General features: G+C 50.5%; 1 protein-coding gene across 1 annotated transcript in view; it reads right to left on the bottom strand.

Annotated features, from left to right (window-relative positions):
• Positions 1-22,535, bottom strand: part of GALNT17 (polypeptide N-acetylgalactosaminyltransferase 17) — a 216,473-nt gene that overhangs the window by 117,255 nt on the left and 76,683 nt on the right. Inside the window, exons 3-5 of the mRNA XM_027704952.1 lie at positions 17,551-17,717; positions 8,346-8,520; positions 6,340-6,537 (exon numbers count right to left, since the gene is read on the bottom strand). Coding sequence (XP_027560753.1) covers positions 6,340-6,537; positions 8,346-8,520; positions 17,551-17,717 — 540 coding nt within the window. The remainder of the gene's footprint in view (positions 1-6,339; positions 6,538-8,345; positions 8,521-17,550; positions 17,718-22,535) is intronic.

Below are 22,535 nucleotides of genomic sequence, written 5' to 3'. Positions count from 1 at the left end.
CATCCCATTCCTCCAATCCCAACTCATCCCATTCCTCCAATCCCAACACATCCCACCTCTCCAATCCAACTCATCCCAACACATCCCATCCCTCCAATCCAACACATCCCATCCCTCCAATCCAATACATCCCATCCCTCCAATCCAATACATCCCATCCCTCCAATCAAACTCACCCCAACTCATCCCATCCCTCCAATCCAACTCATCCCATCCCTCCAGTCCAACACCTGCACACCAGTATCTCCCCAGACACACCGGGTGAGGTTTCCAAACACAATTTATCCCATCTGGCTTCTCCAGAGATCACTTTTCCCCTCGACTTCCCAAGCAGCTACACCAAAGGAGTGAGACTTTACAACTGTTTCCATACAGAAATGGGAATCTTCAATGGGAATCCTCCTGCAGTTTGCAGATGCCAAAGCCAGAAGGGACTAAACGAAAAAAAATATTCAGCATTTTGTACAAATGGTTTGAGAGTTTTTTCAAACCAAACCAAACCAACAGAAACCCAGGATATCATCCCTGAAATTCTGCCTTTTCCTCACACACCACCAGTTGCTGGATTCCTCCTGCTGAACTGCCCTGCTGAGCACCCCACTGGTGGTGAAAATATTCAGAGCAGATGAAGAAAACCTGACTAAAAAAACTTGTTCTTGAGGGTTTGATGTGCTGCTGTGCCCTGCAAAGTTGTCCCAGGCAGGGAGATCCACTTCCCTCATTTTGTGTGGCTGTAGAGGTTATTCCCAAGAGCTCTTTAACTCCTGTGGCTATTTCAGAGTTCGAGCACATCCCGTATGGACAAAAGTTTCAGGCTGTAACAGCTGCCTGAAAGAAGCCTCGGGGGTTAAACTAAAAGAGGCCAGAAATGCACCATTTATTTAATTAAAATAAAGAAAACACCGAGTTTGTGGGCTTTTGAATGCCATCGTGGGATGATGGCTGCAGGAAACCCCATGGAAAAAATCAATAGCTAGTGGTTTCTGGAATTAGAAACGAAATTAATAAATGAAAAAAAAAAAGAAATATCACCACAAATCCCTCTGCTCTTACCACAAATGAAAGGCAGAGCACCGGAGTGGGACACTCAACCCCATCTGAGGTCTGTGACTGAGGGAACAGTTTCTAGGAACACAAGCATTTTTTTTTAAGCAGCAGAATCAGGCACCTTCTCTCCACTCCCATGTCGTGTCCAATAACCTCAAACCCCTCTGTTTGTCCTCTCTCAACCTCTGCATCATTTACACAACCAGGAGGAGGGTTTGCTCTTTCCTAAGTACACTGCAAGCACAAATTCATGAGCATTTGGGAGGCTGAGATAACAGGGAATCGGGTGGGTTAATTCAAATTATTTTCATCTTTAGAAAAGCCCCAAACCAACAGCCTTTCTATTCTTTCACAACCCGTAACTCTCAGACCTGATTTGCTCCTCACAGTGATCTTAATACTAATTAAATGAGCTTTTGTCTTCCAACACCAGTAAAGATTAAGTGCCACATAAAGCAGCTGCAGCACAGCCCTATCCAAAATCCAATTTACCCTCCCAGCTGGCATCCACACACTGGTGTGCTTGGAAAGAGGCTTCTTGGCAACTCCAAAGTCACCTGAGGACTTCTCCTTGAGCCCCAACACGTTCTGGGAGGTTGTTCACTAACAGAGCTATTTTCCTCTTGGACTGCACTGCTCTGCCCAGCCAAGTGTGGAAAACGCAAAGAGAAAGTCAGGAATTTGTAAAGAATCCATCTAACCTCTCCAGGGAGGTGGTGGAGTCTGGGAGGGTTCAAAAAACAAGGAGATGTGGCCTCTCATCATGTGGTTTATTTGCCATGGGGGTACTTGGTCCAAAGTTGGATTTGATGGTCTTGGAGAGCTTCTCCAACCTTAAAGATCCTGTGATTTTGATAACAGTGTGGTCACAGCACTGGTGATGGACAAGCAGCAAAGATCTAAGATTCAGAACTGGCAGAAAAGTGTGACCACCCCAATTTCCGTGCTCAGGGAAGTGTCCCTCGTCCCCAAGGCTGCTCATTATGCCCTCCCTGCTTCCTGAAGAGACCCAGATGCAGGAGTGCATTTCATTGTTTCCCTGAATCAGACCCCTGGAGCCACCAACACCTCACCCACGGAATCATAAACCAGGAGGCTGAAGCACAATCTGCACATCCAGTTGTAAATCTTCCCGGGATCAGGAACTTCTCCACAGCCCCTTTCTGACCAGCCCTGCTGCAGCAGGAACTCAGCAGGTCAGGTAGAAGAACTGCTGGCACTGGGGTTTGCACCAGAACCCAAGAAGGCCCCCCCCAAAAAAAGCTCCTGTTCTGTCAGGTGGGCAATGAATCATTCCTGGAGATGCTGAGAAAGCAGATCCCACCCCGGGATACCCCGAGACCAGGTCATCAACCTGCAATTTCCCAGCATTTCCAAAGGCCTTCTTTGGATTTCCCACAGGACACTGAAAGCATCAGCTTTCTTCCATTTTTGGGGACTCACAGGTTTTCTGGACTCTCAGCAAACTCTGACCAATTTACATCATTAATAACAAAGGTCTGGATAAATCCTGGCTACATCTCCTGCAGCAAAGCTCATCCAGGTACTAACTGAAGCACAGATTCATTCCCACACCCACCCCAGCACCATCTGACCCAGGAAACCCAAACAGCTCTGCCAGAGCTGAGGCTGATGAAGGTCAGGACGTGTGGTGACCATTTCAAATGTCACTCACTGTCTGCCTCTTGTGGGAGAACTAATTTACACATGATCCATTACTCTGTAATCACAGTTTTATCTTCTGGACAGAGAGTCTGGCAAGGAAAGCCTGGCTGTGAAATCAGGCCCAGCTGAGTGCTAAGATTGAGAGATCTTTGTATATCAGGATTTTAAATGTTAATGGGAAAAAAATCCAACTGAGGATGTATTACAGACTCCAGGTATTACACAGCATCCACCCCAGGCATTAAGAGAGGCTATTTCTTGTAGGGAAATTATTGGATAAAGTTGGAGCCTGGAGCCAGTTTGAGACTGGGCCATATTTTAGATGCCATCAGCTCTCTTTGCCTGGATATATAATTATATCTAGTGAATTATCCAGGAGAGAAAATTGCCTCCTAACACATTCACCCTCTCTCTGTCTCCAGTCCTGCTGCCACATATTTGGTCAGGGCTGACCCTCCTGGGCTCACAGATAGGCTGGAGCACCTCTGGTGGGCAGGGGGGCTCCTCCTGGGGCTGCCACAATCCCCAAGCACCGAGAGAGTAAAGCCAAAAATAAGGAATAAACTGCTTTGCTTCCCTCTCACTCTTTTATCCTAAAACATCTCTGAAAAAACTAATGTACCTCTGTAGACTATAATTTCCAAATTTCCTCTAATCCCATGCATAATTACATGGAGCACTGCACTGGTATCCCTTCCATGCAAATATTGCTATAAAGTGCAGAGTTTTCATTGCATTACATGACAAAAAAATAACTGTGCTCATTTATTCTGGGCCATATGTGGTTACACAACGTAATGCAATGAGACAGCATTTTTCATTAGCTTTTTGTTGTGGACACCACCCATTTATCTTTCTCATAACCCTCTCCCCAGCGCATGCTAACAATGTTATTTTAGTCAGCTCTTTAATTATTTAACATGGCTGGGAGGTTACTGGGTTGCTCAGAGCAGCCCTTTCCTGAGGCAGCTCCTTCACCCCGACTCCCTGGAGCCCCCAAGCTCTGATTCCCTATGGCCTCGAGCAGCAGCATCCACAGATCCACATCCCAGATGCCTTCAACAACATCCAGCCTCGTTGCTGCCACTCAGGTGTCTCCACAACCTCTAATTCCTGGTGGTTCAACTCATCGGGGAGACCCTCAGGATTACATGGGGATGATGGGGCATCACCTGCCCTCAGGTTGTCTCCAAAAAGGGATGTAGAGGGTGCAGAAAGGTTGTAGGAACCCCAGAGCAGAGCGAGAAACCCATCACACCTCCCAGCTCCTCCTAAGCAGTGACTGTTTGCAACCAGCTTCAATGCAGAAACACACACCTCCATGTCCTGTCCACATTTTAGCACCATCCACAGGTATTTTTAAAGATAAAACAAGCACCAGAACAACCCACTATGACATTCTGCCCAACAGAAACAACTCCCACAGCAAACCCTTCCCTTCCACAGCAGTGGATAAAACCCTGAGGCAGCACTTGGTCAGAGCTTGTAGTTCCTGCTTGTTCTCAGCTCTGAACCAAGGAAAACAAGAGTGTTGGCAGATCTGGAGTCACATGGGAGTGTCCAAAACCCCTGTGACCCCATTTACACTCCTGGCTCACAGGTAACCTGTAAACTGGTTCATATCTGGACAGCCTGGGGAAAAGCCTCGTCCTAAAGATCCCACCCCCTCCTTGCACTAAGGACTGACCTCTCCACTCCACCTCTTGGGGCTCATCCAACCCTTCAGCTTCCCACAGCTCTTCTCCTCCTCCCCAGCTGATCAGCATTGCCTGTCTCTGTCCCTTCCCATCCCCTCTGCCATCAAACACCAAACTCCACAACCCAACCCCATCCCTCCCCAGCTGGCTCTGCCACAGCTCGTCCTCGGCCGCTCCCCTGAGCACCAGCAAACAAACTCAGCCCCTGTTTGGAGGACAATGGAGCAGAAGGTCCTGCCAGATATTTAAATGTCACACTGGGGGGGTCCAGTTTCCTCAGTGCACTTTATTTGGTGGTTTTTGAAGCCCAGCAAGCTGCAGGCTGGTGTCACAGTCACAGGGGACATTCCATCTGCCAAAGCTTTCCCGTTTCACCCAAACGCGGCGCTTCAATCAATAAGAGAGGTTGTTCTTCCCTCCCAAATGTTTATTGACTGTTACATCCACTGGCTGAGAAAGGTTCATCCCAACAGAAATGATCCACTTTTATGATCCTCCAGAGGTCCCAGTCTGGGCACTGGGGTGGAGGAGCTGCTGCCACCAGCACACCCCTCACACCCCACCTCCTGTCAGCCCCAGCCACCCAGCCCCTCCTTTAACAACTCCAGCAGCTTGCACTTGGTTAAAGTAACTGTTTATTTGTCAAAGGCTTGATTCCTGTCCAGAATAAACTGTCAATTCCTCCTCTGATGGCTGAATTTGCTGTCTGGATCATGGGAGCCAAAAGGAATAAAAAAGGTCTCTGTGTAAATGGGAATAGACCTGATTTCAGCTTCCAGGGATTATGTCATTGAGCAAAGCACAGATATTTTGGTTCAGGATTCCAGGCAGGTGGGGATTTGCACATTTGCAGCTGTTCTTTGCCTGAGGACAAGCCCTCACCATACAATCCAAGTTAGGATCCAGGTGGATCTTATCCACCTGGCCATAAACCACTGCTGATCACAGCAGCACTTCTGATACAGAACAACCCAAGACACATTTTTCCCCAAGTTTGCCCTGAGAGGAGCAGGACTTCCCATTCATGAAAACACAGTGCTGCATTCATGAATCCACACACAATCCATGACACAGGAATAATCATCTCATTCCTTAGGATTTGCGCAAACTTAACACTCTCATTAAGGCAAAGCCACTCTGTCAGAAGCAATAAAACACCAGACTACAAATCTCTACAGTTCCTACACTTCCCCAGTGCTCTTGCTTTTCCAGATCTCTTCACCCTTCCAAACTCTTCCTGGCTGTGTCACAGCCTCTCTGAGCTGTCAGGGCTTGTGACACTCTCCCAACCCCAAGGTGGCTTCCTCCCTTCATCTCCCTGCATTTCATGGAATCCCAGAATGGTTTGGGTTGGAAGGGACCTTAAGGATCACATCCTTCTACCCCCTGCCATGGGCAGGGACACCTTCCACTAGCCCAGGTTGCTCCAAGCCCCGTCCAACCTGGCCTTGGACACTTCCAGGGATCCAGGGGCAGCCACAGCTTCTCTGGGCACCCTGTGCCAGGGCCTCCCCACACTCACAGCCAACAATTCCTTCCCAATATCCCATCTAACCCTGCCCTCTGGCAGTGGGAAACCATTCCCTCTGTCCTGTCCCTCCATCCCTTGTCCCCAGTCCCTCTCCAGCTCTCCTGGAGCCCCTTTAGGCACTGGAAGGGGCTCTCAGGTCTCCCTGGATCCTTCTTTTCTTCAGGTGAACCCCCCCGGCTCTCCCAGCCCAGCTCCAGAGCAGAGGGGCTCCAGCCCTTGGAGCATTTTTTCCCAATACCCCCCTAACCCTTCCCTCTGTCAGGCTGAAGCTGTTCCCCTTTGCCCTGTCACTTCGAGCTGTTGTAAAAATCCCTCCCAACCTTTCCCGGAGGCTCCTCCAAGTGCAGGATTATCCCACTGCTGATGGACAGGGAGCCTCCTCCAGGCTCCAGGACGTACCTGATGGGCAGGGAGGGGTCCCCAGCATCCCACCAGTCCTTGGGGGGGCTGATGTACATGCACCACAGCTCCCAGCTGTACCCGTGGGCAGAGTTCTCGTAGCGCTGCACCTCGAAGTTGTCCTGCTTGATGTTGTCTATGGAGGGCAGGATGACCCTCTTCCGGTTTTCCTGGATCCGGGAAAGCACCGGCTCAGCCCTGAGTGGGGAAAAGAAGCAAAGCACAGGAAGAGATGGTGAATTCCTCCCAGAATTTGCAGCTGGGCAGTGTAGCTTCCATACAGTTTCTTCGCAATATCCCATCTAACCCTCCCCTCTGGCAGCAGGAAGCCATTTCCCCCTCGTCTCGTCACTCCTCGAAAGTCCCTCTCCGGCTTTCTTGGAGGCTCCCTTTGGTACTGGAAGGTGCTCTTCAGTCTCCTCAGAGCCTCCTCTTCCCCAGGCTGAGTAACTCCAGCTCTCTCTGCCTGTCCTCCAGCCCTCAGAGCATCTTCGTGGTCCTCATATGGACCAACAGCTCCATGGCTTTCTTGTGTTGGATGAAAACACGATTCCCAGGCTGGGAAGCCTGGCTTGAAACCTTCCCTTCTGGAAAGGAAGGCCATGAAGGACATGCTTTGTTCAAACCATGCCTGAACTAGTCCAGACTTTCCCCAAATCCAAACCCCATTTCCCTGAGAAGAACAAGGTAAATTCTTGAAAGCAGGACTGTCTGAAGGGTCTTTTTTCCCTTGGGATACAGTTTGGTGACTCTGCAGCTACAAAATTCAGCTCTGGGACACTCAAACATGTTCAGAGCAGGGAGTTGTGCTCAGCCACCATCTGCCCTGGGCTCCCTCTGCCAACATAAGGGGTAACCTGCACTCTTGGTGTCTCCAGCAGTGGGAACAAAATACCAGAGGGAGTCAAGCCCACCTTGCAAAAACACCTCCACTCTACTCCTAGAAAAGAGGCTTCAAGAGCTCAGTAAATAGGAGCTTCCTCAGTAGATCAATAAAATCAGGTGTGAGGACTTAGTGACCTGGAGAGAGGAATGTTCAGCTGGGAATACAGATATCAACAGAGGAGACAGCTCCTAAGGACACCCTTCAGCTGCATTGTTGTTACAAAGTCAACAACTGTGCAGAACTCTGGCTTCTTCCACAAACATGGACCATTTACTTCTTACACTAGGTTAAAGGGAAAAAAAAAATCCCTCTCAGGCTCCTGTCATGATATAGATTCAACCTTAAGCCAGTTGAGCTCAAATGTTTTGAATCTCTCTGAAAAAAAATCCTTAAGAGACACCTTTTGCTGCTTCTGCACCTCTGCACTTATTCCCAGCAGCAGAGGAAACAAATCAATCCAAAGCATCTGAGCCTTCCCCACTGGGATCCAGCTTCAAAGGGCATGGAAATGGAAACACTTTCTCCTTCATTCCCTTGTGATTGGGCTTTCTTAAACCTACAGAAATTACTCAGGGCTAAGGGAATGGGAAATCATCCTCAAAAATGGGAGCAGGGAAAGTGCACAAAGGGAGGGAACAGCGGATGAGAGGAAACAAGGGCAAGGGGAGGTTTTCATAGGATCCCAGAACGTGCTGAGCTGGGAGGGACCCCCAAGGTTCCTGGAGTCCAACCCTCAGCCCTGCACAGGCCCAGCCCCAAGAGTCACCCCCTGTGCCCCAGAGGATCAGCCAAACCCTCCCTGAGCTCTGGCAGCCTTGGGGCTGTGCCCACTGCCCTGGGGAGCCTGGGCAGTGCCCAACCAGCCTCTGGGGGAAGAACCTTCGGCTGAGATCCAACCTGAGCCTGCCCTGACACAGCTCCAGCCATTCCCTGGGTGCTGTCACTGTTTTCCTTGTATGTTCCCAACATTCCTTATCAGTGGCCATTCCATACAGAAGGAATTAATGGCCAAAGGACTCGTCTGTCATTCTGCAAGGACACACCCTCACAAAACAATGCACTGGTCCTTGGTTGATTCATTACACCCCCTCCAACCCAGACCCCTAGGTTGAGCACCTACCAGCCAGCAGTGAACTCCACGTGGGCATCAAAAAATCCCGTGATCTGGCCCGTGGCAGCTTTCCAGCCTTCGATCCGGGCTCGGATCAGACCTTCCCTCTTCTGGTTGCGCACGACCTTCACCAGCCCCGGGTACCTCTTGTTCACGTACTCCTCCAGCGGCGCCTTCAGCTCCTCTGGAGAACAAGTGCCACAGAGAACCCATTGGAAAGGTGCAACAGCTGTCACCTAAAATAAACCCGCCTTAGAGACCCCCTGGACCGAGCACAACCCACAGAAGAGGTTCAAGGTTGCCAAGAACACTGCTGTTGGATTAAGGAGCCCATGTGCCACCTTGGGGGCAAAGGGCAGGGAGAGGACAGTTACAGTCCTTTGTCAGATTTAGGTATCACCCTACTGAAAGAGAAGGACAGAGAAAAATCACCTGTGGGTACCAGACACCAGTACCCTGAGCTTCTGAGGGAGGTTTTGGCAGAATGCATTGCTGGAATCACAGAATCCCAGAACGTGCTGAGCTGGAAGGGACCCCCAAGGATCATCGAGTTCAACCCTCAGCCCTGCACAGGCCCAGCCCCAAGAGTCACCCCCTGTGCCCCAGAGGATCAGCCAAACCCTCCCTGAGCTCTGGCAACCTTGGGGCTGTGCCCACTGCCCTGGGGAGCCTGGGCAGTGCCCAACCAGCCTCTGGGGGAAGAACCTTTGGCTGAGATCCAACCTGAGCCTGCCCTGACACAGCTCCAGCCATTCCCTGGCTGCTGTCCCTGGTCCCCCCAGAGCAGAGCTCAGTCCCTGCCCCTCCTCTGCCCCTGCCCAGGAAGTTGGAACTGCAGTGAGGTCTCCCCTCAGTCTCCTGTTCTCCAGCTGAACACACCAAGTGCCCTCAGTGTCCTCACACGGCTTCGAATCAAGGCCCTTCCCCATCCTCGTTCTCTCCTTTGGACACTCTCCAACAGCTTAATATCTTCCTTAGAAATGCTGCCAAACCCATCTGAAGTAACTCAGACTACACCAACACTACATCTGAGCCTCTCTGCCCTCTCACTCAGCCTCACTGTGCCAGTCCTGGCACTTGCTGTTTGTTTTCCAAGCTTTGCCAGTAGAAAAGTTGAAAACCCCCCCGCTTTTCTGATGAGATGAAAGAGCTTTTGCCTTCGTTCAGAAGACCCTCAGAGCACATATCTTCTGCTCACTGGAAGGTGCAGATCACTGCACTCTGTTGTCCAAGCCTGTGTGTGTAACTGAGGCTGAGAACCTCGTGGACCTGCAGCCTGAAGTCACCACCAGGAGGAAAACTCTTGATATAGTTCAAGTGTTGAGTATAAAAGACACACAGGGCTTTGAAGGTGGAAGCACATGGAAAGTTACAATGAGGGGTAAGCACAAGTGTGTTTTTCCATCCCTTGGAGAAGTGCCAGTGCTCTGCCAGAAACCTTGGTCTTTTCAGTGCCTGTTGCATCAGTTCAATGCACAAAGGCCTGAGGGTGAGAGGAGCTCTAAAAGCTGAGCAATGCCACTGTGCACCAACATTGACTCTTAACACCATGAAAGCACTTCCTAAAAATGTCTTTCATCCCTATGAGGCTTCAGGTCAGCAGAAAATTAAGACATGATCCACAATCTCAAATTACAGGCTACTGCCCTTCACACATTCTCTCTCCAGAACAAAAATATAGAGGAAAAAAAGCCACCATCAGAATCATCCACGTGGGAAAATATTTAAGACACATGAGTTCCTACATGAAGGAAACACAGCAATGGAGAGCAAAAGAGTAAACAGCAAGTCCCATCTGCTTTGAAATCATCAAAGGAAAAGGATTATCTGTTCCCTTCCCTTCCACGCCTTCCTCCAAGCACAGAAAATGTGCTTTCTTCAGTCCTGCCTTTCTGGGCTGGCTCCCCTCACATCTCCATTTCCCCAAAGTCTCTTTTCTCATTTATGCTGAAGTGGGAATAAAAAGAATAAAGCAAATGAGCCCCTTCCTCAATTCAAAGCATCTGCATCACACTCAGCCATAACTCAGCAACTTCCATTTCATGCTGAGCCACTCGGAGAAAAAACAGGATTTTATGGAGACAACAACTCTCCTGAATGGTTTTAAGGAGACAGAGACAGGGACTTTTTTGACAGATCAAACCCCACAAGGACAGCACTGGCATCTCAGGTGGCTTTGTCAGCAGGGAAGTCATTTTAAATTAAAACAATTAAAACAACTTCCTCGTTGGAGTTTTAATCTCAACGGAAGGAAAAGAGGACAAATCCTCTTGGGAACTGTTTGAGCAGCTCAAAGGAGAGTGTGGCTCCAGCAGAACAGGGAAGGACTGTAAGAGGCAGCAAAGGGTTCAAACCTGAGAGACTCCTACACCCACCAGGCTCTTAAGGAAGTCCCCAAGGAGCCAGAGTCACATCCTGCTCCTCCTGAGGGGATGCTGGATGGCAGGAGGTGAGGGATGATGTGCTGGGAGCACAGAGGCCACCACACACCTGGGTCCGAGGTGACCGTGGAGAGATGGTGGGAAGATGCTCCTGATTGTCCCCATCGTCACCTCACCCCTGTTCCTTAGCAGAGGGCACAGTGCCCCTCTCCTGCCCACTGCAGGCATCCCTAAGGGTTGCTTCCCAAGGGGAGAAACTCCAGAGAGAGCAAAGCATCGACCAGATGTGGGAAAGGCAGTTCCAGGCCCTCTCTCCATAAGGATTTCCTGTAAAACCTCATGCAAAATTCCAGGCTTTGCTCCCTGCCTTCCCTCCTATCTAGCTCAGGTAAGCACACACCTTCTGGGGGAGAATTCCCTTTTCTGGGACCTGCAAGCCCTAAATCAGGGGATGGCTGCATCCCTGAGCTGGCCTTGGCCAGTCTCTCCCCCTTCTGAGCTGTTCTGCAGCTCTGTGGGAAGAGGGCACAGGGCACAGCACTATTTCAGCATCCTGAGATATATCCCTGGCACTCACTTGGCGTGGGCTTTGTACTTCATTTCCCAGTGCATCCAGAATTGCACCTCTGGAAAATCCAATATTACACCAAAAAAGTGAAATGCCAGTCTCCAGGAATCACAGAATCCCAGAAGGGTTTGGGTTGGAAGGGGCCCATCTCATTCCACTAGCCCAGGTTGCTCCAAGCCCCGTCCAACCTGGCCTTGGACAATTAAATTCTCTGCCAACCAGCAATTCCATCCAAACCAAGCACTGCCACGGAGTCTGGAGACTCCTTTCTCTTCTGCACCCTGTGGTCCTCTTCCCACACACACTCAGGCATCCTTTGCTGACTGGACCATCCTTCAGAGCACACCCACACCATTCCTGTTTATTTAGGATGCAATCTGTGAAAGTTTGATCTCTGCCATAGCACGAGCTGCTTCCCAGGAAGATTTGCAGAGAGAAACCCCACTGAAAACACCAGCAGGTTCAATTTCAATCCTGCCTTTTGTTCTCCATCTGTCCATATTGATCTTCCCTGAAGGGCAAGTCCAAGGAACTACAATCCAATAGACCTGTTGCTTTATTAAAAAACCCATCTGCCAGCTGCAATGACTTATGGTATCTATTGCAAACTATTTTATCACCTACACAGCTCGCTGGGAAATGGGCCTGCCAGAGAAACTGAGCCACCTGATGCCACTGAAAATAAGCAGTGCATGGACATCAGCCCAAATGCTCAGTGCTCCACACCCAAATCCTGCCCAAACCTCTCCAAATCCTGTTGAAGCCCCCAGGACTAAAGGCGGGAAGTGCCTGTTGACACACAGAGAAAGGAGTAAAGACCAACAGCATCAGAGAAGCTCAAGGAACTCCCAAAAGCAGCAAATTCCTCACCCAGCAATGTCCAGATGGTCCTGGGGGCCACACCCCCTCTACACCTCTAAAGAAAACAGAGTGGTGTTTGCCAGCTGGGTGGGAAAAGCCACCTGATAAGAGCTGTTCTCAGACACCCCGAGGGCTGCAGGACACAGCACCCAGGGCTGGGAGTGCTCCAGTGCCATGGGAGACACCAGCTCCCCTTGTCCCACCTGCCTGAGATACCAAAGCCATCCCAAGGGGGATTTCTGCTGCAGGAGCTCACTAAAGCATCTCCTTCAATAGGCAATAAATACAGACAGACATTTTTACAGGGAGACTCAGAGCCAGGTGAGTCTCTGAAGCTTTTTACCTGCAACTGTACCAGAGGAAACTGTGAAAGGGGAGCAGGTGAATGAATCAGTTCTCACAGAGGGTCACAGGCAAAGCTGGTCCCACTTGGAGCATTTCACAGAATCCCAGAATGTGCTGAGTTGGGAGGGAGGGACCCACAAGGATCCTGCAGTCCAACCCTCAGCCCTGCACAGGCCCAGCCCCAAGAGTCACCCCCTGTGCCCCAGAGGATCAGCCAAACCCTCCCTGAGCTCTGGCAGCCTTGGGGCTGTGCCCACTGCCCTGGGGAGCCTGGTCAGTGCCCAACCAGCCTCTGGGGGAAGAACCTTTTGCTGAGATCCAACCTGACCCTGCCCTGGCACAACTCCAGCCATTCCTTCAGGTCAAGCCTCTGGTTCATTTGGTTCAGTGAAACCCAAACAGAATCACAGAATATCCCGAGTCAGAAGGTACCCACAAGGACCATCCAGTCCAACTCCTGGCCCTGCACAGGACACCCCAAGGAGTTCAGGTTTGCTGCTCTCCTCCATGCCCTGGGAACCCCAAAAGCCTCAGACCTGAACACCAGTGGAGAGCACCAGGTGAGCTGCACTTAAACAACCCATCTCCAGCTGGAATAACTCGGCACTGGGGTTGGACCAGAGCCTGGGAAAGGCTGAGATGTGACTCAGCTCCTTGCAATTCTCCCTCTGAACACAAACACCCCGAGCCAGCTCCTGGGGGAGTGAGAGCACACCAACCACTGCTGTTGCTGTTGAAATGAGCTGCAAAACAAGAAAGTGATACATCAAGACAGCCAACACGTTACTCCGAGGTAAATTACAACCCCGAGCGTGTCTCCCCGAATGTAGCCAGCTCCTTTAGCAGCCTTTTATCCAAAGGGTTGCTTTTATACTTTTCAAAGAGATATTATCCCAGATTAAAAGCACTAAAAGGCAGACGACAAAAAACAACAACAAGAGAAAGCAGGTGATGATTAAGCAACAGGCTCAGACAAAGTGTGCAGCTGGGAGATAACAGAGCATCTCAGGGGCACGTGGCTGCATCCCTCCACCAGCCGAGGAGCCACGTTATCACTCCCAAACACAACCTGCACACTGGCTTTGTAATCACACCCCTGCAACAAGCACAAATAAAAGCAGCCTCCAAAAAAGCCTTTATGAAGTGTAATGTGCAGCTCAGGGGAGAAGGGGGTTCAGACTACAACTAACTCCCCAAGCTTTCTCCTTTAAGGAGAGATTCCCCCCCCCCCCGTTACCATACACTGGCATCTTTTATCTATTTACAGCTCAGACATAAAGCAGCAGAATGCCTGTGTTCATTAACTTTAATCTCTCACTGCACACTTTTATGTTGTGCAGTGATGTTGTACACGCCACACGACAACAAAGCTGAGGGCAAGGACTGCCTAAGGAGTCCTCAGGAGCAGTTTGTTCCAGTCTGAAAACCACACATCAGGCTTTGCTTGTGGCTGGGGAACTGGGCAGGGTTTACCTGGAGGGCACAGAGCAACCGGGTGGTGGCTCTTCCTCTGCCCAGGGGGTTAATTTTAAAAGCTGAAGCTGACTTGGAAATCCCAGGAGTCTTTTAAATATTCGGTGCTCTGTTGTTCAGTTACTCAGATATTGTTGTGGTTCCTCCTGACAAAAGCTACACAAATCCCCCCAGCCACGGACCTTCCTGAGCCTTGAGCAACTTTCCCAGAAGTCCAACACAGCTCCTGGGCTTGAGCCACTGCTCTCTGCGGGTCAACCTTCCCTCAGGTGTACAGAGGTGACTCCCAAAGGCTTTTCCCATCAGCCATACCCCCATGGAAAGCGTCCCTCCAACCCCCACAGCTGCTCCCAAAGAGGCTGAAGCAATTCCTCCTCCTGTTCCATCACAGCCTGCAAAGGCACACCCACACAGCCCCATCCTCTGCTCAACACCAGCCCTTGATCCTCCAGGATTCATCTCTAAATCTTAAGGCTCATGAGGAACTATTTTCCTGTAATTATTTTCCTGTAGAAGCCAAATCTATTTATTACAACGACTTTGTTTGCAATATCCAAAGCATCAACTATATGATGTTGCTGCTGCTGCTCCCAATTATTGCCTCCCATTAGTGGGAACTCTATGACAATGTTATTGCCATTAATAATTCTTTGCTGTCATTGAAGCTCCTTGACAATGCTGAGAGTGAACACAGGAGACCCAGAGCCACTTTCTGGTTTGTATCATTTCTTTTACAGGAGAAAAGCAGATTATTACACGCTTAGGAGGAGCTCTTCATAAACATCTGCCAAGTTACCTCATTATCTTCCTTCAAATCCCTCCTTAAAAAATCTCATTTGTCGTGATGCCTGCAAAGACTCACCAGCAGAGCACTGACATTATTAACTAACCCAACCAGCTAAAAACATCACCTCACTCCCCACACCCTCTCTCCTTGCATTCCATCCCGATGTTTTTGAGGACAGAACCACCTTGGGGTTGTACAACCTTCAGCACAGCCCTGGTCCATCGTGAAGGACCCTAGAAGCTCATGATCCTGAGGCAACCTCTTGGTGGGATGCAGCAGGCACACTGCCTGCTGTGCAAGGAGATTTGGGATTTTCCCATCTTCTGCCCACCAATTTGGGTCATTGCCCTGCATCCCCTTCCCGCGCTGTGGGGGTGCTACAGGGCACTCCAACACAACCCTGGAGGTGTCCCAGGCCAGGCTGGACAGGGCTTGGAGCAACCTGGGCTAGTGGAAGGTGTCCCTGCCCATGGCAGGGGGTGGAATGAGGTGGGCTTTAAGGTCCAATCCAACCCAAACCCTTCTGGGATTCTGTGAGATCCGAGAGCTGGAAGGGCTTGAACACACCACAGGCTTTGGCCACTCGTTTGACGGCCCTGGAACACCCCAGCACCATCCAGCCCCACCAGCACTGTCCCAGCCCCCTCAGCACCCCCAGGGAAGGTGGTGCCTTGCAGGCTCAGCAGCAGATGAGGATTTGTCATCCTGCAGCCCCAGCCTGTGGGGGAGCTGCTTTCTGAAGGGATTTGTTTTGTTGTCCTGGGCCTTTTCAGAGCTCTGACCTCACCATCACCCTCAGTGCCTCACACTGAGTGACTGGAAGAGGCTGCTCAGAAACACATTTCTTTGTGCACGGCCATGGGGGGAGAAGCTCAGCAATTATTCCGATGGGTTCTCTTTTAAAGAGCTTTCTTCTCTTCCCCCATTGACAGGGTAGAATTTGGAGAAGGAGCAGCTCATTTTGGCATTTCAAGTACCTCTAAGTACTGGGTAACGTCAGATATTGCAGCGACAGATCACCTGCACTTCCCCTTCACTCTCCAAATAGTTCCAGCTCTGAAATCCCACAGCTTCACTGGTGGACACCATCCAAGCTTTGCACTGGAGCTGCTGTGATTTCCACCAGCTGAGGAGCTGCCCTCCTGTTTCTTTTACTGGTAATTATAATTCATCAGCTCTCTGTGGTGCTCATTACTGGGGGATTTGAGTGCCTATTTTTCCAGGCTTGAATAGCTCGTTCTGTACCCTCTCTTCTCCCACAAAGTGTCTCAGAATCCTCTGGAAATGAGCTCTCCACGTCCTGCACCCTCCCTGCTCTTCCCTCTGATCCCAGCATCGTGTTTATTATTTTTTTAATAATATTAAAAGCGTGCAGCACAACTGATGAAGGCAGTTGAAGAAGGCAGCAAGCAAAAACCTTCTTCAAGAAGATTTTAACTATCCTGATGTCCTAAGGCCATTATCCAACTGTATGTTGGAAGAAAAAAATGTCTTGGAAGAATCTGAGTCTGAAGGTGCTTCCAGATGAAAACCCCTCCTGCAGTTCTGTGGGATCAAAAGCAGAAGGGAAGGAAGGGTAACAGTGACCAAGAGAAACTGGAACCAACGTGTGTGAGGTGGGAAACCAAACATCCCCCTCTGGGCTTTGTCAGGGCCTGACTTGGGCAGGTTGGGTGGGTTTGTTTCCTCCTCTTCCTCTTCACTTCCCCTTTCCATGCCACACCCAAAACATAAGGAAGGAGGGTCTCTGCAGGGTCCCACCATTTATAGACCCCGGGATGTTATTTTACAACAGGGAAACTGAGGCACACAGAGAGAAAACATCTGTTAACACCCCTGCAAGGGGCCAAAGCCCAACAGCTCATGGCTCCAGGCTGCTGGCCCTCAACTCCATGGGAAATTAAATTTAGAGGAGCATCTCTGCACCAACCAAAGGGTTATTATTAGAAACAAGGATCCCCTGAATGCAGAGCTCCTGGATGCTGCTGACCAGAAAGGTCAGAGGGATCTGTGATTTCCTTTAACCTTCTAGGTTTCAGCTGTGCTTTCAAACAACGACTACCTCAGATTTTAAGCGTGGTGTGATCCTGTTCTTTTTGCTTGAGAAGCTGGAGGAAACCGGTGTGGAGAACACATCACACTCCAGCACTGTCACCGTGCCCAAAATTAGGATGTACCAACAATTTTTATCCCATTACAGATATAGAGCAGCAGGACTTTACTGGGGGAGAGGGTCCCCTGGTGTGGTGTAGCAGCTCACAGCCTGTGGGTCCCTGCCACCAGGAACCTACTTTTCAGGACAGCACAGTAATGACCTGCACTGTGTCTGTTCCCTGCACAGAGCCCCCAGCCCCTCACTGCTCCTCACCAGTCCCACTGTGACAAGGGAGGTCCAGACACAGCCCAGCACCTCTGCCCTGCATGACCCAAGCTCCAGGGGCTTCCTCATGGCCACTTCTGGACATATCTGGACACCATGGACATCCACAGCAGGGCTGGGGACTCTCAGTTTGGCAAGAGTCTTCACAGAACCCCAGGATGTGCTGAGCTGGAAGGGACCCCCAAGGATCACAGAGTCCAACCCTCAGCCCTGCACAGGCCCAGCCCCAAGAGTCACCCCCTGTGCCCCAGAGGATCAGCCAAACCCTCCCTGAGCTCTGGCAGCCTTGGGGCTGTGCCCACTGCCCTGGGGAGCCTGGTCAGTGCCCAACCAGCCTCTGGGGGAAGAACGACTCCTCTGTGAGATTTTAAGAAATTAAACCCCCTCCTGGTGTTCTGGAGCTGGGAGATGCTGCTCACCTTCATCACTGTTGTCATCCACCAGGATGATCTCCTTGAGCAGGTGAGCCGGGGTGTGGTTGACAGCGCTGTGCACGGAGCGCAGGATCACTGAGAGTGCCTCGTTCACGAAGATGAAGATGATGGAGATCTGGGGCAGGTCCTTGCCATATTTCAGCTCTTTGCACCTGGAACACAAAGGGCAGAGAGAGACGCAGAGGAGTTAGCAGAGCTCACAGGGCAGAACTTCGAGGTGGGCACATGTTTCATATGTGGTGCAAGACAACGGCTTCCATCTCCCAGCTGTGCACAGCCAGGGGTTCCAGCTGTGCACAACCAGGGGTTCCAGCTGTGCACAACCAGGGGTTCTAGTTGTGCACAGCCAGGGGTTCCAGCTGCCTGGAAATCCATTCCTTTAAGCAATGCTATCTGGGAAGACATAGCAAGGAAGAGTATCCACCAGGAAGAAGGAGCACCCAGGGCAGGGTGAAAATGCGGAGTTCATTTAACCGAGGTTGTGTTCGTGTGTCTATGCTCACAGGACTGTGGGAATGTAACAAAGAGTGGCCTCCAGAACACAGAAAATGGCTTTAGCAGCTGGAGTGGAACTCCACATTTCCAGCTCTGTCCCAAGATTAATTGGTGCTCAGAAACGAGCCTTGTTCTTAAACGGCACTTATGAATTTTCTCCCCATTTGCTTTGGGAAGAAATGAATATAAAATGACCCTTGGTTAAACAGTCTTAATAAATGTTTCAGCTCTCTTAGCAGATAATTCTGAAGTACATCACCATGAACTGGTGTCTTTGTACTTCACGGGCAGGGTGGTTAAAACCAAACACTTGTGATCACCTCCCTGGGTTTCAGGAGGAGTTGCTTAACTTGGGCAGGTTTGGTGGCCAGGTCTCTGCTCAGACACATTTCTGTGCATCAGAGGAACCTGCTCAGATGTGTTTCTGTGCATCCTTCCTCCTGGGAAGGAGTTCCCAGGTCACCCACCATCCAGCTCCATCCCCACAAGCAACGTGGACACACCAGACCTTGAGCCAGGGACACCCCTGGAGCAGAACCTGGGCAGCTCCAAGTAGAAGAGTCCAGGTACCCCCAGCTCTGCAGGGAGCACACACCACTCCAGCAAGATAGAGATGTTTCAATGCCACACTTCATCCTAATCAGAGACCTCATCCCTCTGTTTGCACAAAGCAAACACGAGATCTTTAACGACTTCCAACAATTTAATTAAACTCTCCAGCTTTCCCTACAGTAAGTAAGTGTGAGGGAAGAAGAGAAGGAGTCTCCCTGCTCCCTCCCTGCATCCATGACAGATTAGACATGCAACATGGGCAGAGTTCCCAGAATTACAAGGAGTGAATCCTGCCCAGATAAGCAAAGAAAGACCGAATGCACCAGTGACATCCCAGTGTTTCTTCAAGCTCCTCGACTCCCCAACAATACCTCTGGATTTAATTGTGCTGGGTGTTTCTTAGGCAACAGCAGGAATTCTTCAGGCTCCAAAGTGAGACTTGGGAGACAAAGATTTGCACAGAAACACAGTTCTTTATGAATCTTCTTTAGTTAAACAAGTTTGATGGTTGAAAAGCAGGTTGTATTTCTTGATTTCACTGTTGGCTGACCCAAGGCAAGCCAAGAGCTCTGCAGAATGGGATGTGTCAAACACTGAAAGGAGCTTCAAAAGGGAAGATCTTTAAAATGAATCAGTGGCTGTGAGGGGGCAAAGTGACAACTGACCCTGAAATCCTGCCCTGGAAGTCAAACTGAGCTGACTCTGAGATTAAAAAACTCCTTTTGGTGTATGTTGGTACCTGCAGTGCTGAGGAGAAGGTTGTCACAGAGGCAGGATTGTTTCCTCCTAATCATCGCTCACATCTGGGCAGCCCTTCCCCCGAGGCAGCTCCGGGGGATAAAGAGCTCAGCTCGTGATCAAAGAGGTTTGGAGGAAAATCCAAACCGAGCTCTTTGAGGTTCATCTGCTGCTCACTCCCCTTCCCCCTGCACCACTGTCATCAGGGTTCTCCTTCCCCCCTTGCTGAGGACAGAGATCCAGGGAGAGGAGATAAGCCTGGGAAGCAGCGGGCAAAGCAAACCTCACATTGTTGGGGGCACAAAGCTGCAATTCTCCCCAGGCAGGAGGGGGAGAGAAGGCTTTGCATAAACACCCTGCTCTGGTGGCTTTGCCTGTGACCACAGGAGTGGGGAAGACAGCAGTCAACAGCCCAATTAACATCAGCTTTGTCAGTCTTCTTCACTCCCCTGCTGCCAAAAGCAGGGGGTGGACGATGCTCTGCAGCCTCGGGCTCCACAGCTCCTGCTTTGGACGAGCCCCAAACATTCCTGCACTCAGGAAAAGACCCAGGGCTTCTGGGCTCTCCTGGGGCCAGAGAGGAGAAACAGGGAAAGGAATGATTTGAGCTCAAACATAATTAGAAGAGCCAGAGGGGAAGTTGTTAGAAACAGCAGCAATGGAGGGCACAAACAGCAGCAGTGGAGGGCACAAACAGCAGCAATGGAGGGCACAAACAGCAGCAGTGGAGGGTACATGGGATGGGAAGTTTGGGCTGTTTGGTGGTTTGGGTTTTTTCTTCTAAGCATCTTTGAATAGACAAAGGGTTAATCTGGACTCTCTGGTTCAGCCTTAACTTCAGCCCAGTTAAGGCAGAGGCCCAGGTTTGAGGGTTTGACCCCTGGAAAGCCCTGAGCTGGCAGTTCAGGAGGATTTCCTGCAGCTCAGCAGGTCCCAGGACAGGAGAGGCTGCTGGGCTGCACCTCACCCCGACTTACACACCTCCCTCCTCCCCTGCACCCTCCTGCACCCCGAAAGGTGGGAAATTGCTGCTGCCTTCAGTGTTTCAAGCATAGCCCTGAGGGACAGCTCAGAAAATCCAGCTGCCAGCCCAGATCCCAGCAGGAGCAGGGACAGGGAATGCACAGATTATCAGACCTCACCTCTGCCCACATCTATGTCCCTTAGGTGAGAGAGCCTTTGGCTCTGTGCCTCCAAAATTCGGATCCCAGGCCAAAATACTTCCACATTCAGGATTCAAGTCTCTCCAGCTGTCCAAAAGGGGCTGCTCAGCCTGGAGAAGAGAAGGCTCTGGGGAGACCTCAGAGCCCCTTCCAGTGCCTAAAGGGGCTCCAAGAGAGCTGGAGAGGGACTGGGGGCAAGGGATGGAGGGACAGGACAATGGGGAATGGCTTCAAACTGCCAGAGGGCAGGGATAGATGGGATATTGGGAAGGAATTCTTGGCTAGGAGGATGGGGAGGCCCTGGCACAGGTTGCCCAGAGAAGCTGTGGCTGCCCCTGGATCCCTGGAAGTGTCCAAGGCCAGGTTGGACGGGGCTTGAAGCAACCTGGGCTAGTGGAAGGTGTCCCTGCCCATGGCAGGGGGTGGAACAAGATGATCTTCCAACCAAGCCAGTCTGGGATTCTGTGACTCTCAGGTTTTATTTCTAACACTCAGCTCTCACTGCATCTGCTCTGCCCAGTCTCAGTCCAGTGAGGGAAATGTTCAAGGGAACACTCCAGACATTTGAAAACTTTTACATTTAAATTAAATACAATGGAGAGAGCACCACAACACACTCCTGTCAGTGCCAGTGATTAGTTTACCCATAGGGTTAAACAGCAGCACCTCATTTTATATTTAATTTAGCCCACGTTCGTTATCCCACCAGTACCAATAGGTTGTCTGGGAATTTTTTCCTCCACATGCATCAGGTGCTCCCCAGCCAAGGGCACTTCTGCAGGGGGACCCAAGGCACAGGTCCTGCCACATTTTTTTCCCCATCACATCCTGCTGTCTCCAATGAAACACAGGCTGGCACCTGCTTGCAGGACTTATATCAAAATATCATGAATCAATAGCCAAAAGAAAGAGACACCTTAGAGTTTTGTCTCTCCTGTAGATCAATGAGATATCAGAATGAGAGGCATTTTATGTCCCATTAAATCATGCTCGAATACATCCCATTAAATCACCCTCACAAAACTCTCCAAGTTTTAAGAGGCTTGGGAAAACCTCCCAGTGCACTGGGTTTAATTTAAGGACCTTGCTGAGCTCTCATTGAGAGTGTTCTTGGCCTTAAACAGGGGGAAACTTAAACTCTGCCCTTGGTCTAAGGCTCAGGCTTGAAGTTGTGTCAGGGCAGGCTCAGGTTGGATCTCAGCCAAAGGTTCTTCCCCCAGAGGCTGGTTGGGCACTGACCAGGCTCCCCAGGGCAGTGGGCACAGCCCCAAGGCTGCCAGAGCTCAGGGAGGGTTTGGATGATCCTCTGGGACACAGGGTGGGATTGCTGGGGTGTCCTGGGCAGGGCCAGGGGTTGGACTGGATGGTCCTTCTGCATCCCTTTCAGCTCAGGATATTCCAGGACATCTTTTTTCACTTCAGGAACAGACTGAGGAACTGACAACAGACACCAGGCCCAGCAAAAACCTCTGTCCTGGACATCCATGGACAACTCCCAGTTCCTCCCCAGCCACCCCTCCAGGGACACAGGGATCCAGACAGGTGCTGAGGCCACAGAACTCCTGGACTGTGGCCTCCACCACCTTTTTTGGGTCTGAGATTTTTATTCTCCATCAAGCCCAGGTTTGCAACCATGAGAACATGCAAGGAAACCCACAAAATAAATACATTTATGGAGAACATTTTTTCCTCTCAATCTCTGCAGTCTCTGGTTTATGTAAGAAGCCATTCAGAACCAAATGAGGGATGAGAAGGGGAGATGGGGGAGGGAAAGCAGGGCTGAGTTTATGCTGAACAGCTTGGCACACATCAGGCTGGATTAATCAAAGCAGCCAATTTCAAAACACAAAAACCCCGTAAAAATCAAGCTTTGCTCCAGCGCAGGAGCCTGCCCTGGAATCCTCTGCCTGTTTGTTTTATGCTCAGCACACAGCTGTAAATCCACTCTTCAGTGCAGCAAGTGAGATTAGGATGTTTATTGTCTGTCTCAGTCACAGGAAAGGGATATCCCAGCATTTACTG

This window comes from Neopelma chrysocephalum, unplaced genomic scaffold (assembly GCF_003984885.1).
Source record: "Neopelma chrysocephalum unplaced genomic scaffold, ASM398488v2 Primary Assembly neopelma1_299, whole genome shotgun sequence".
Classification (NCBI taxonomy): domain Eukaryota; kingdom Metazoa; phylum Chordata; class Aves; order Passeriformes; family Pipridae; genus Neopelma; species Neopelma chrysocephalum.
The sequence above is the reverse complement of the archived record's forward strand: the minus strand, read 5'-3'. Positions and strand labels throughout refer to the sequence as shown.